Source organism: Alosa alosa, chromosome 12 (assembly GCF_017589495.1).
Source record: "Alosa alosa isolate M-15738 ecotype Scorff River chromosome 12, AALO_Geno_1.1, whole genome shotgun sequence".
Taxonomy (NCBI): Eukaryota; Metazoa; Chordata; class Actinopteri; order Clupeiformes; family Clupeidae; genus Alosa; species Alosa alosa.
This window is the reverse complement of record NC_063200.1, coordinates 9,604,229-9,619,152: the sequence shown is the minus strand read 5'-3', so window position 1 is coordinate 9,619,152 and position 14,924 is coordinate 9,604,229. Positions and strand designations below refer to the sequence as shown.

The following is a 14,924-nucleotide window of genomic DNA, read 5'->3' as shown; positions in this document are numbered from 1 at the left end:
TCAAAATGTCTGTGCATGCCCTGCACACACACACACACACACACATGTCTGTGCATGTCCCTGCACACACACACACACACGTCTGTGCACGTCCCTGCACACACACACACACACACACACGTCTGTGCATGTCCCTGTGTGTGTATGTGTGTGTGCGCAGGGCTCGAAATTAACTTTTTTTCTCAGTTGCAGCTGTCCCGAATTCTACTTGGCACTGTCCCGGACTTAACCACCAGTGTGGTTCAAATTCAAGTTCTTGTTTTTTCCCATTCTACGTAATAAACAGCATAATAATCAGTAACTTGCACCACTTAATTAACTCATTTTGGTCCACCATAAGTTCTGAACACTTAATTTATTAAACACTATTTTATTAACATTAATCATCTGCTGTTTCACACAACACTCATTTTCAGAGGTTGTGCTAGACGTTCTCATTGTCCGTCGTTTTGACGGACAGGTTTGTAAAACATTCCGTCAATAATCTATTTTCACGTGTCTTTAATTTCAATGTCAGTTTGGTGTGATGTCATGGCCACAGATCAAAGTGAAAACAATAAGTAGCGTGGGAAATTACCACGAAGCTGGCTAATTTCTGTCTAACTTTACCGAAGTGAAGCTGTCAGATAGGCTACTCTCCTGTATTCGTTTATTTTCTCAATAGCCTATAACTTAGAACTGCCACAACGAAATGTCAAATGCTAACTTGCTAAAGAAAATGCATTTAAAACCTTAATTTACAAGAAAGATTTGATTGCTGCTCTTCTGAAACAATTTGGCACCAATTGCACCAATTTAAGTTTCATTTAAATGCTGGTTACGCCCCTGGAAGTCATAAATTAACAAAGCCTTCCCAGACCCACTCTCAATCTCAATTCAGATTTGAAAAGTGGTCGGGTGTTAACCAGGCTAGTCCCAGTGATTAAACTCTGATGAATTCCTTTGTCTCTGCATACTGTTCTGGATAAAATTGTGCCAGAGTCCTGTGGATAAGTGTGCTGTGCCTTGCCCGCGTGTTCCCTCTCTAATGAAAACGGTGTGATAAGCTCATGATGACCTCAGGCCTCCATGCCTCAGTGTCATCCCACAGAAAGATCATGCACTTCCCCCCTGGGTCCTCTGTTTGTTTCTGACCTCAGTAAGATGGTGCTTTAGTCTCCTGTTTGTTTCTGATCCCAGTAAGATGGTGCATAAATCTCCTGTGTTTGTTTCTGACCTCAGTAAGATGGTGCTTTAGTCTCCTGTGTTTGTTTCTGACCTCAGTAAGATGGTGCTTTAGTCTCCTGTGTTTGTTTCTGACCTCAGTAAGATGGTGCTTATTGTAAATGTCCTGTGTCTGTTTTTGACCTTAGCAAGATGGTGCTTATTGTAAGTGTCCTGTGTCTGTCTTTGACCTCAGCAAGATGGTGCTTATTGTAATGGTCCTTTCCATTAGACTTGTAAATCATCGTACACCCACCCGTACAACATGTATAAATGAGTTGCTAAAGGCATTAGCAGGAGGCTAGTCATTGTTATTGTTTTGCGCTACATGTAGCCTCTAGCTAAACGGCTGGAAAACAAATTGTTACATTGTACTGCATGCACAGCAAGACCGTGCAATGCATGAATTGGTGACCGGATTGAAGCAGCAATGTAATCTGGTGTGTAAGAGCATTGCATCAACATTAAAATGACCAACACAGCACATATGCAAAAAAACATGTCATCTCATCTCAGCTATGGGCGCAGCCATGTTTGTCGTAAGGTCGTACGTCCACCTCGGAGTACCCTCAAGTATTTGAAGGGCGACGTATTTACAAGTCTAATGGAAAGGGCCATAAGTCTCCTGTGTCTCTTTTTGACCTTAGCAAGATGGTGCTCATTGTAAGTGTCCTGTGTTTGTTTTTAGATATATAGATAGATATATAGATAGATAAATACTTTATTGATCCCCAAGGGGAAATTCAAGGTCTCAGTAGCATACAGACATCACACACAACATGCACTTACAGCAGAAAAAGTAATATACATATAAACAAAAAAACTCCACTGTAAAACAGAGACAGTAGAAGATAAACATGATACTAAAATACTAAATACTAAATATACTATATAAACTAAATCAAATCAATTTTACCTTAACAAGATCGTGCTCATTGTAAGTTGTCTGTTTTTGACCTTATCAAGATGGTGCGTAAGTCCATTGTGGTGGGCCTGGTGGTGCTGCTGGTGGCGGCCGTGGGGACGTTTGTGGGCGTGTTCTATGGGGTTGGGAAGAAGATGACCGACCAGAAGGCCTACTTCAAAGCTGCAGTGGCCACGGACGCTGGACCCTGCTCGGAGATAGGCAGGTACGGGAGGAAAAGTTGCAGACACACACACACACGGGAGGCAAATATTGTACTCTTTACTCCACTACATTTCTATCCATAACTGTAAGTACCAGTTACTTCTTCTAAAAAAAAAGGAAAAAGAAAAAATCTCAGAAACCCTCAATTTGTTTTTTCCCTCTCAAACATGATTGGATTGTGCAGGCGCCACTGATTGGAACAGCCTATCAGCAATCACCTTCAGCTTTCCGCCAAAGTCAACTCCATGGTCAGATTTAGATAAGAGACGAAACCATGGATGAAACAATGGATAAAGACGCAGCAGGTCCATCCCGGGAATGTGCCAACCTGTGGCCCCACCTCGCCAGACTATTTCAACTTTCGTTAATGATAGTTTTTGCTTCAAGTGTTTCAATTACAAAATAGTATTTTGTATTTGAAATACATATTTTAAATACATGTATTAGAAATACTGCCCATCCCTGGCAACATGGTAAAAAGATGAAAATGACTTGATTTTACTTTCAATTCCTTTTACATTCTCCAACATTAACATTTTTCATAACATTTTCATACTACTATTGCAGTAGTAATGCAATATTTAAAAAAAAATTAGGCTACTCTTGATACTCAAGTACTTTTAAAAACAAGTACTTCAGTACTTTTACTTAAGTAGGTATCGTAACTCCCCCTATTTCCACCGGTCCCGTATTTCCACCGTCTTGCGTGTATGTGTCACTTAATATCCATTTCTATACAAACCAAGACAGCGGACTCCTATAGAAACGCAACCACCCACAACATAGGTGTATCTAAATTAGCTATGTACCAAAAATGACATTTTACCGTGACTCGAGGAGCTGTAAACAGTGTTGTAAGGCTGCGTGTACACAACCGCTTGGAGCTCCAGTGGAATTTTAATTTCACGACGAGAATTCTCGGTCTAATCGTCCATGTGCCGTTGAAACGGTGTAAATAGGCGACCCATCAGGCCAGCACTATAACTCCGAGCGTGGTAAACAAAATCGGATATTTCAGGCAGTAAATGCTCCCGTTAAGAACCAAACCAGATTTTGTTCAAATCTACACAACTATGGCTACTGAAAAATGTAAGGTTCATTTAGTAAATGTTATTTTGAAGTGTTAAAAAACATCGTTGTTTTATCATTTCTGAACAAAAGTGGTGATAATTGGGGGTGTTACGATATCTGACTGTTGTACTTGTACTTGAGTAAAATTGAGCAAAGGGTATCTGTACTTTTACTCAAGTAATAAAGCTGTGTACTCTGTCCGCCTCTGCATGCTGGACCCTGCTCGGAGATAGGCAGGTAAGGGAGGAAGAGTTGCACACACACATAACCAACCTGCTTGTAAATGAATGGGAACAGGTGAACTGCAACATACAGCCTCTATTACAGTGTTTGCCCATTGCTTACACACTAAAATCGAATGCTTAGACCAAAGCCTCAATACATAAACACATTTTTTGCTTTGCACATTTTTTGCAATTCTGCAACACACTTATTGCGAAACACTACACACGATTTCTTACATTAGACACTTTGTTCAAAAGTGAAATCTCCTGTTATTATTGAGAAAACACTTCTATTCAAAATCAACATCTGGTAATTGGTGAAACCCACACACATACAGTACCTGAGAAAAACACAGAGAAAAACACTGAAAAAAAAAAAACTGAACACAAATCAGTCTGAGGCTTAGCACTACAAATATACTTCAGGTAAGTTATTATGTACCTGTTCAAGTGTACTTTTACATTGAGCACCCGTGTACAGTTCTGTACAGTTTACTCTCTATTTCTAAAACCTATCGAATAATTATTTTCAGTGGGCCAATGAAAAATATATGACCACCAACCACATACCTGCATGCCTCTTTTGCAAGCAATGGAATGGGCATGCAGAGACATTGAGGTGGGGTCAGTTCAAGGGGGCATTATGGCACACAAGGTGATATTTTCCCCATTGCATAGCCCTAGAGTACTATGATGTCAACGAGGACTCACTCACTTATTACAATCTCATTACAAGTAAAGTAAGTAAGTAAAATGTATTTATAAGGCACATTTAAAATACAATACTCACTCATTACAATCTCATTACAAACTTTATTCTTATTAATAGCAATAGCATAGTGTGGTGGTGCCCACTAGTTCATCTTCCATTTGCCATGTTGCGTTGTCTGAACATCGGCCATAATCTTGTAAACACTCATACATTTATTCACAACACTTCCTGGTGGTCCAACATCTTTGCATCAGTCCCATTGCGGAAGCTTTATTAGGATTACTACTTTTGAAATCTGTTTGGAGAATTCATCCCTGAACCGACACCTATGGCAAGCCGATTGAGCATTTATTCAGATATCTTGATATCAGGCATAATTGTCATGTACATGCAAGCCATTTCTGTCCACTAGTTAACTAGTGAGCCATTTCTGTGTGAACTAGTTAACTAGTGACAGCCAAAATGCTCACTAGTTAACTAGTAAGGCCCAAGATCTCTCTAGTTAACTAGCCTAATGCTCAGCATGTTCACTAGTTAACTAGTGGACACTGAAATGTGCACTAGTTAACTAGTTTAAAAACTTCTATATTTTACTAGTCAACTAGTAAGGTACAAAAATGTTTACTAGCTGACTACTGAATGTCAAATTCCCACTTGTTAACTTCTATGTAATTTGGCCAGCCGCTTGAGCATTTATTCTGATATCTTGATATCAGGCCAACATGCAAGCCATTTTTGTCAACTAGTTAACTAGTGAGCCATGTTTGTGCACACTAGTTAACTAGTGACAGCATAAATGCCCACTAGTTAACTAGTGAACACATATTAGCTTCACTACTTAACTAGTGGGAGCCAGAAATGTCCACTAGGTAACTAGGTAAAGGCCAAAATGCATACCAGTCAGCTAGTTGAAAGCTTTTGGGTCTCACTAGTTAACTAGTGACAGCAGTTGAAAGCTTTTGGGTCTCACTAGTTAACTAGTGACAGCCAAAAATGTGCACATGTTTACTAGTGAAGGCAAAACTCCTCACTAGTTAACTAGTTGGAGTAGGTCAATGTCACTACTAGCTAGCTAGGTGATGGCAGCAGGCTCACTAGTTAACTAGTTGATGCTGCTTCACTGCCACACATGCAAACTAGTGAGACTTAAATTGTTCCACTAGTTAACTAGTGGACAAAAACGGTCAGCTTGTTTGTGTTTTTAGGTGTAACTAGTTAACTAGTGAACAAAATATGCATGCCACTAGTTAACTAGTAAGGCCCACAACACCCTCACTAGTAAACTAGTGGGTATTTTGGCCTTTACATGTTAACAAGTGACCATTTTGGCATCTCACTAGTTAACTAGTGGGGCTGAAATGGCCTTCACTAGTTAACTAGTGGCCATTTTGGGGCACACTATTAAACTAGTGACACTTTTTGCACCTCACTAGTTAACTAGTCGAATGGAAATTGCCATCACTAGTTCACTAGTGGGTGTTTTGGTGCACACTAGTAAACTAGTGACACTTTTTTGACCTCACTAGTTAACTAGTGGGCATTTGTGTCTTCACTAGTTAACTAGTGAGCAGTTCTGCCTTCACTAGTTTACATGTAAGTGTCACACTGAAGCCACTAGTTTACTAGCTAGAGTACCTTTGGCCAGCGTGTTAACTTGTTGTTAACTGCCACATGCAAATGTTGTGGGTGGGATTTTGTGAAATTCTGCACTGTGATTGGTTGTCATGTTCTATTTGGACATAGGGAGCCAATTATAAGATATCAGAATAAATGCTCAATCGGCTTGCCATAGACACCAACCTCTCCTGCAGGTTCCTTTTTCTCCTACACCACCAAGCTCACATCGCATCACGTAGGTTTGCCATCTTGGTCACTCACAGTCTGTGTATATGTGTGTGTGTGTGTGTGTGTGTGTGTGTGTGTGTGTGTGTGTGTGTGTGTGTCTGTGTGTGAGAGAGAGTGTGTGTGTTTCTCTGTGTGTGTGTGTGTGTGAGAGTGTGTGTGTGTGTGTGTGTGTGTGTCTGTGTGTGTGCGTGTGCGTGTGCGTGTGCGTGCGCGTTTGTGTCTGTGTGTGTGTGTCTGTGTGTGTGTGTGTGTCTGTGTGTGTGTGTGTGTGTGTGTGTGTGTGTGTGTGTGTGTGTCTGTGTGTGTGTGCGCGTTTAGGGATATCCTGAAGAAAGGCGGTTCTGCGGTGGACTCGGCCATCGCTGGGCTGCTGTGTGTGGGCCTGATGAACGCCCACAGCATGGGCATCGGCGGAGGCCTCTTTCTCACCATCTACGACGCCAGCACAGGTAGCCATAGGCCTCACACACACACTACCACTGGACACACCGCATAGTACAGCACACACACACACACTACCACTGGACACACCGCATAGTACAGGCACACACACACACTACCACTGGACACACCGCATAGTACAGCACACACACACACACTACCACTGGACACACCGCATAGTACAGCACACACACACTACCACTGGACACACTGCATAGTACAGCACAGGTAGCCACAGGCCTCACACACACACTACCACTGGACACATCGCATAGTACAGCACACACACACACACTACCACTGGATACACCGCATAGTACAGCACACACACACACTACCACTGGACACACTGCATAGTACAGCACACACACACACACTACCACTGGACACACCGCATAGTACAGGCACACATACACACACACTACCACTGGACACACTGCATAGTACAGCACACACACACACACACTACCACTGGACACACTGCATAGTACAGCACACACACACACACTACCACTGGACACACTGCATAGTACAGCACACACACACACTACCACTGGACACACCGCATAGTACAGCACACACACACACTACCACTGGACACACTGCCTAGTACAGCACAGGTAGCCACAGGCCTTACACACACACTACCACTGGACACACCAGGCACACACAGTAAGACTGCCATGACTATAGAACATGCCTCCCCCTCAGGTTATCACCTACATGCCCCCTGCCCCCTTCACCCTGTCCCTGAGGTTATCACCACAGTCACTATAAAGGGTTATCACCCCCCCCCACACATGCACACACCTTTTCACCCCAAAACTGTGTCTTGCAGGGAAAGTGGAGACCATCAACGCCCGGGAGTCCGCCCCAGCGAATGCATCTCAGGACATGTTTGGGAACAACACGGACCTGTCGCGCACAGGTACTCATTAAACTGCTCACCTAAGCAGCAGCAATGATTGGCCAAATGAGTGACTGTATAGAGAGAGGTGTTCTTGCATGACATGGGGAGATAAGCACAGCGGAGCTTCAGATACGTCCAGTGTCCCGGAAGGTCAGGACAGCTTATAAAACCACAAGGACAGTGTGTAAAACTTTGTGAGCTAGTAACTTGAACTTGAACTGTGGTGTACGACGGAGTTTTAGGCCCACACATGAAGAGAAAAAAATATTTTTGCTATGGCGAGATTAAACGACATTAAACGACATTTCAAGAATAAAGTTGAAATGTAATGTCGACTTTAATCTCGACGTGTCGACTTTAAAGTCGACATGCTGACATTAAACTCGCAATAGGCCCCACTGTTTAAACATAGCCTACACTAATACACACCATGTTACATGAAAATAGGTGTTATTTCAGATAGATTGCAGATATTCAGATAGATTGTGTCTTGTCTGTTAACTATCATTGCCGTCATCGTGAAGTGCTGTCTCGCAGTTATGGAAATACTATGCCGTTTAGGCTAAATAGCTAGAAAAATATATGTATCCAATAATATAATGTTTCTATACAAAATGTTATTTCACTCTGTTTAGGCCACTGCACATCCAAATAACTGCCCTTCATGACCCACGGGCATCACTCTCCATAGGATAACATGGCAAAACTCATTTTTCTAAAACTGCTTTTCCATGTCTCAACTGCAATATGTATAGGAGGCTAGAAACACAGGTAGCCTAAGCATATATACTATTTTGATCCCGTGAGAGAATATGTGTGCATGCACTTTATTTATGCACTTTGTGTGCATATGTGTGAAAGTAGGCTACTAGCCTACATGGGGTGGTAGGGAGGACAGCTTCATTCGTCCCTCCATAGACATTCAGCATGGGCTGTTTTGCATCCATTACCAACAAGCAACGTGAAAGTCTAGGATTGGGGAGAGCGCCTAGTATGCCTCTAGTGCATAAGCATGAAGTTGAACATTTAGATGAAAAACAACACTTTAATAATAGGCCTACAATAAATGAATGAACCGCTATGACGTTTAGGCTACTTTTGACCATCGCATTTATCGCCTGTAACTCCGTGATAAGGACCTAACAGCAAATTATTTGGCTGAGCAACGTAGGTTGATATGTTCTATGTTTTGTCCACATGATATAGGCCTATGTCTAATCATTGTTGCACTCGAACACTCTGAATTATTGTTGCACTTGTTGCATTGTTTCATTCGTCCTCCCTTTCAATCGTCCCGAAAGGGTCGCTTCTCTCTCCAAACTAACTTTATTCTCAAAATGTTGAGTTTAATGTCGACACGTCGAGATTAAAGTCGACATGATATTTCAACTTTATTCTCGAAATGTTGAGTTTAATGTCGACATGGCGACTTTCCCCGCTGCGCCTAGCGTCCCCAGGCGGAAAACCAACCTTGCAACATTGAGACTACCGTCCCGGAAAGAGAAGTGAGAAACAAGAAACTCGCTTTTAAATCGTTTTTTACCTTGTAACATCCACATAGTTCTGCCAAACTTATTAACCGCTCGCTAGCTAGCTTCCATGTGCTTTATCGCTACCTTTTTCCACAGTTTGAAATAGCATAATGCACAATTTCTCCAGCAGAGGGGGAAATCCTGCCAAGTTTCCCTTTAAGCTACTTATTTTATTTCACATTGAACATTAGGACTAGGCCTACAACTAGGCTCCATCCATCTATCCGATCCATCCATCCTATATATATATATATATATATGTAAACACATACATACATACACATACATACATACATATACCTATACACGCACGTTAAACCTTATGATGCTCCGGACCTTTGCTTGAGGAAATTTTCCGTAACTGGATCTCGCTGAAGGTTAATTGAATACCCCTGGTATAGTGAATGAAAGTTTAACACTGAGTATGTTGATCAGTCGTGTTATTTTTCCATGCATGACAGCTTTGGTGCAGCATGGGTGGAGAACAAGGATGGGTTGCACCAACAAGGATTAAGTCTTAACCTGGATTAAATCAAGGTTTATCCATTAATCCAGTTGCACCAAACTTTAAATCTAGTTTAAAAGTAATCAAGATTGCATTTAAACCATCCTTTTAATCTTGGCTTAGAAATTCATATAAACCTGAATTAATTTTAACCCCTCAACTGCTTTAAACTCAGATTTAAATTTCAGTCGTGTTATATTTTCCATGCATGACAGCTTGAAGCAGCATGGGTGGAGAACAAGTGTTGTGTTTGAAGTTTTGCATGCGTGAGAGTGTTGTGTGTGTTGTTTTTGTGTTGGTGTGTGCATTGTGTGTGAGGCGTTCTGTGTGACAGTGTGTTGTGTTATGTGGGAAGTGTTGTGTGAGAGACTGGTAGTTCATAAGTTCAGAGCTGAAACCCAGCTCAGCATCACGGCTGTCCTGATCGTTGTATGTGTGTGTGTGTGTGTGTGTGTGTGTGTGTGTGTGTGTGTGTGTGTGTGTGTCTCCATATGGCAGGTGGTCTGGCCATTGCGGTGCCAGGAGAGATCCGCGGCTACGAGCTGGCACACAGGCGGCACGGCAGGCTACCGTGGAAGGAGCTGTTCCTGCCCAGCATACGGTTGGCACGCGAAGGGTTTCCTCTGGGCAGTGCCTTGGCAAAGGCCATCAACAGCTACAGGAGAACAATCACCAGCGATAAGGCTTTATGGTACAACCACTATCTCAAAACCGCACCATATTCAAAAAACAATCACCAGCGATAAATCTTTATGGTGCGACAGTAATCTCAAATACTGCACCATATTCAAAAAACGATCACCAGCAACATGGCCATCTCAATACTGCACCCAATTTTCATCAGAGAGAGAGAAAAAAAAAACGTTTAACTACACATTATAAAATGTTTGCTGTTTTTTCTCTGAGATGTAATCGAACTTTGCCATTGAAACCTCTGAGTTGACTGTTAACCGTGAGCCAGTTTGCTTCACTGCAGGTGAAGATAAGGATTACTCGCTGCAGATCATAGACTGTACAGTCTATGCTGCAGATAGCAGATTGGAGTACAGTAAGGCAGGAAATGATCCCCCTGCAGGCCTTTGATGGCTTGTGTGACACGGTCAAAGAGCCACATGGTCCAAAAGTAATATGTAGATTCCATAACACTTTGATCCTATTGACCCTAAATGACTTCAAACCTACAGCCGACATCTATCTATCTATCTATCTATCTATCTATCTATCTATCTATCTATCTATCTATCTATCTATCTATCTATCTATCTATCTATCTATCCATCTATCCATCTATGTATCTATCTATCTATCTATTTATTTATCTATCTATCTATCTATCTATCCATCTATCTATCTATCTATCTATCTATCTATCCATCCATCTATCCATCTATCTATCTATCTATCTATCTATCTATCCATCTATCCATCTATGTATCTATCTATCTATCTATTTATTTATCTATCTATCTATCTATCTATCTATCTATCTATCTATCTATCTATCTATCTATCTATCTATCTATCTATCTGTCAGTTGCCAGTGTCTTCTCTGTTGCCTCTCCCTTCTGAGTAAAATGTTCTGTGGCTCCAGGGCAGACAGCTGCTTTTCACCAAATATGTTGTTGTTGTTGTTGTTGTTGATTATGTTGTTGATGTTGTTGTTGATGTTGATGTTGTTTATGTTGTTGTTACAGTTTTTCTCAGTCGCTTTGGTGCTTTTCTCACATCACTATTAACATTTGCACAGCAGTTAGTGCATTTCTCAAAACAATTAGTGCAAACTGCAAAACCTAGTGGATGACCTGCAAAAGCACGTCACTTGCTTGAAATGGATAGTCCATTCCTCAAAAGCAAGTATTTATGTCAATGAAACTGTCAGTGTAATCAAAATCAGAAGTCTTGCCACCATCGTTTATGAAAAAGATAGTCAAATGGCTTTGTCATCTTTTCATTATGACAGTTCTCAGTGTTTTCCTATGCAAAAAAAAGGTCAGAACTCGGTGACACTACCTGAACATGCTCAAGACAGCACTATACAATACTTGTACAGCCATTTGAGAACTACAGTAAAGTTACACATTAGGGGAGTCAGTGAGTACAAGACACTGAATACGTACATTTTTACTGTATGCTCTTTGCAATTCTACAGCATTGTGACAGAATTTGATAACTAGTTCAACAATGTTGTATGTAATGACTCAAGCAATGAAATGAAGACTATTAGTTTTATTGGGAACGACTATTCAGCATCCGTAAGTATAGGTCATTTTGACTGACATGACATAAGCAAATGATAATGTTAAAAAACAGCAGAGAATTGTATGAAAACAACTGATATATGTCCAAAAGCATTTGCAATTTGTTCAGAGGAAAGAGAAATTGCTACTATGATGTGCACAAATGACTAAATGTTGTGGAGGTTGAACTAATAGTTATGAGAATTTTCATTCTGATCTGAAAAAAGCACAAAAGCGACTGAGAAAAACTGTATGTTGTTGTTGTTGTTGATGTTGTTGGTTGTTGTTGTTATTATTGATGTTGATGTTGATGTTGTTTATGTTGTTTATGTTGTTGTTGTTGATTGTTGTTGTTGTTGTCATTGTCTCCTGTTGGTTGCTCTAGTGTTTTCTCTCTCTCCTCTCTTAGTGAAGTGTTCTGTGACTCAGAGGGCAACATTCTGAGAGAGAACAGCACCATCTACTACCGCAAGCTGGCCGACACCTATGAGGCCATAGCCAATCAGGGCCCAGATGCGTTCTACAAGGGGCCAATAGCGGAGAACATGGTGCGGGACATCCAGGCTGCAGGTAGGTTCCTACTTTGTGAGCTGTGAGGTAATGGTAATGTGCAAACTTTACTCTTTTTTATTATTATTATTACTATAATATTATTATTATAGCACATATTATTATAGCACATATTCTAGCACAATGGCAATTCAAAGTACTTCACACATAACATAGACAAAGATCACATAAGCGATTGCTAATAAGTCCAAGGGCAATAGGTGACTCTTACCAGTATGTCTCCTGTCCTACAGAAAAGAAAGTCATGCTTTAAGCAGGGTGTCATCGCTGAACTGCAAATAGCAATAAAGTATCTAAAAGTAGAAGTTCTGAAAACAAAACAAGACTATAAAAATAACCTGGAGACTAAGATGGCAACAAACAACCTTGGATCAGCCTGGGACAGTATGAATATGTGTGTGTATGCATGAGTGTGTGTGTGTGTGTGTGTGTGTGTGTGTGTGCGCGTACATGTATGTGTGTTTGCCCTTGTGTTTGCGGTTAACATTGGTATCAGTATATTTGCTCTGTGTGTGTGTTCATGTCTGTGTGTGTGTGTGTGTGTGTGTTCATGTGTGTGTGTGTGTGTGTGTGTGTGTGTGTGTGTGTGTGTGTGTGTGTGTGTGTGTTCATATCTGTCTGTGTGGTCATATCTGTGTGTGTGTGTGTATTGTGTTACAGGTGGCATCGTCACTCTGCAGGACCTCCAGGACTACCAGGCCAGGCTGGAGGAGGCCCTGTGTGTGGGCATGGGGGAGTACCGGCTATGTGTCCCCCCCGCACCCGCCAGTGGCCCCGTGCTGGCCCTCATCCTCAACATCCTCAAAGGTGAGTTCCGCCTCACGTAGGGCCTGAGGATACCAACAACACCAACACCCACCAACACCACACCACTACCGCAACACCATACCACACCCCATTACTACTGCACCACCACCAAACCAACACCCCATCACTACCGCACCACCACCAACCAACACTGCACCACTAACACACCAACACCACACCAATACTGCACCACTAACACACCACTACCACAGCAACACCACACCACTACCACAGCAACACCCCATCACTACCACAGCAACACCACACCACTACCAGACCAACACTACACCACTACCACAGCAACACCCCATCACTACCACAGCAACACCATACCAACACCGCACCACTACCACACCAACACCGCACCACTACCACACCAACACCACACCCCATCACTACCACACCACTACCACACCAACACCACACCCCATCACTACCAGACCACTACCACACCAACACCGCACCACTACCATTACCTCACCACACAACTTATATGGAGGCTGAACTTCACAGTCTGATAACTCTACATTTTAACTCTACAAATGTTTCACTGCACTGGTCTGGTCAGTGTAGCTGGTCTGGTCAGTGTAGCTGGTCTGCTTGTTCGGAGCCATCTCGCTGCTCTCCATTGGTGCAAATCTCATTACCGCGCCACACTGTCGGCTAGCTGCTGTCCCCAGTGGCACTCTAATTAGCCTGGCGTTGTGCTAATCAGAGGCATTTGGGCACCAACAATACCACTACCACACCACACAACTTATATGGAGGCTGAACTCCACAGTCTGTTAACTCTACATTTTAACTCTACAAATGTTTCACTGCACTGGTCTGGTCAGTGTGTCTGGTCAGTGTAGCTCGTCTGGTCAATGTAGCTGGTCTGGTCTGGTCAGTGTAGCTGGTCTGGTCAGTGTAGCTGGTCTGGTCTGGTCTGGTCTGGTCAGTGTAGCTGGTCTGGTCTGGTCTGGTCAGTGTAGCTGGTCTGGTCAGTGTGTGTGTGTGTGTGGGTCAGTTTCAACGACCACTCTGCACCACAGCAGGGGATCAGTCTAACACAGAGAACCAAAGAGCTGAAGTTAACATATCTGCCCCCAATCCCTTTACACACACACTGTATCTAAAGGTCCCTGCTTCTCTCCTGGGTTTGTCCGCACGCACTGGACCCAACCCGTCACACTCTACTCTGGGAAGCCCTCAGTCTCACATGGCAGACAACACCCTCTGTCTGTGCCAGACACACACACACACACACACACACACACACACACACACACACGCGTGCATACATACATACTGGCACACACTGGCACACACACGCCCACACACACACACACACACAGGCACATAAACATATGATTGAACACATGCACATACAACTCTAGACTTCACACGTGCACTCCATGTCACACAGCGAGTTTCACACACACACACACACACACACACACACACACACACACACACACACACACACACACACACACACACACATACTGGCATACTGGCACATACTGGCACACACACACACACACACACACACACACACACACACACACACAGGCACATAAACATATGCTTGAACACATGCACATACAACTCTAGACTGTACACGTGCACTCCATGTCACACAGCGAGTTTCACACACTTGTACACACACACACACACACACACACACACACACACACACACACACACACACACGCACACACATTTGTTTCAGTTAAATTACTCATGCTCATTAAAT

At 42.5% G+C, this 14,924-nt stretch overlaps 1 protein-coding gene across 3 annotated transcripts in view; it reads left to right on the top strand.

Moving 5' to 3' along the window:
• The window catches only part of LOC125304379 (glutathione hydrolase 1 proenzyme-like), a 29,596-nt gene that overhangs the window by 8,787 nt on the left and 5,885 nt on the right, over positions 1-14,924 (top strand). Inside the window, exons 2-7 of one of the 3 annotated variants that reach the window (XM_048258599.1) lie at positions 2,170-2,333; positions 6,503-6,633; positions 7,464-7,553; positions 10,071-10,263; positions 12,219-12,379; positions 13,040-13,186. In XM_048258599.1, coding sequence (XP_048114556.1) covers positions 2,170-2,333; positions 6,503-6,633; positions 7,464-7,553; positions 10,071-10,263; positions 12,219-12,379; positions 13,040-13,186 — 886 coding nt within the window. Of the gene's footprint in view, positions 1-2,130; positions 2,334-3,620; positions 3,641-6,502; positions 6,634-7,463; positions 7,554-10,070; positions 10,264-12,218; positions 12,380-13,039; positions 13,187-14,924 lie in introns of those variants that run through there. The other 2 variants (XM_048258598.1, XM_048258600.1) reach the window with 2 other exon arrangements.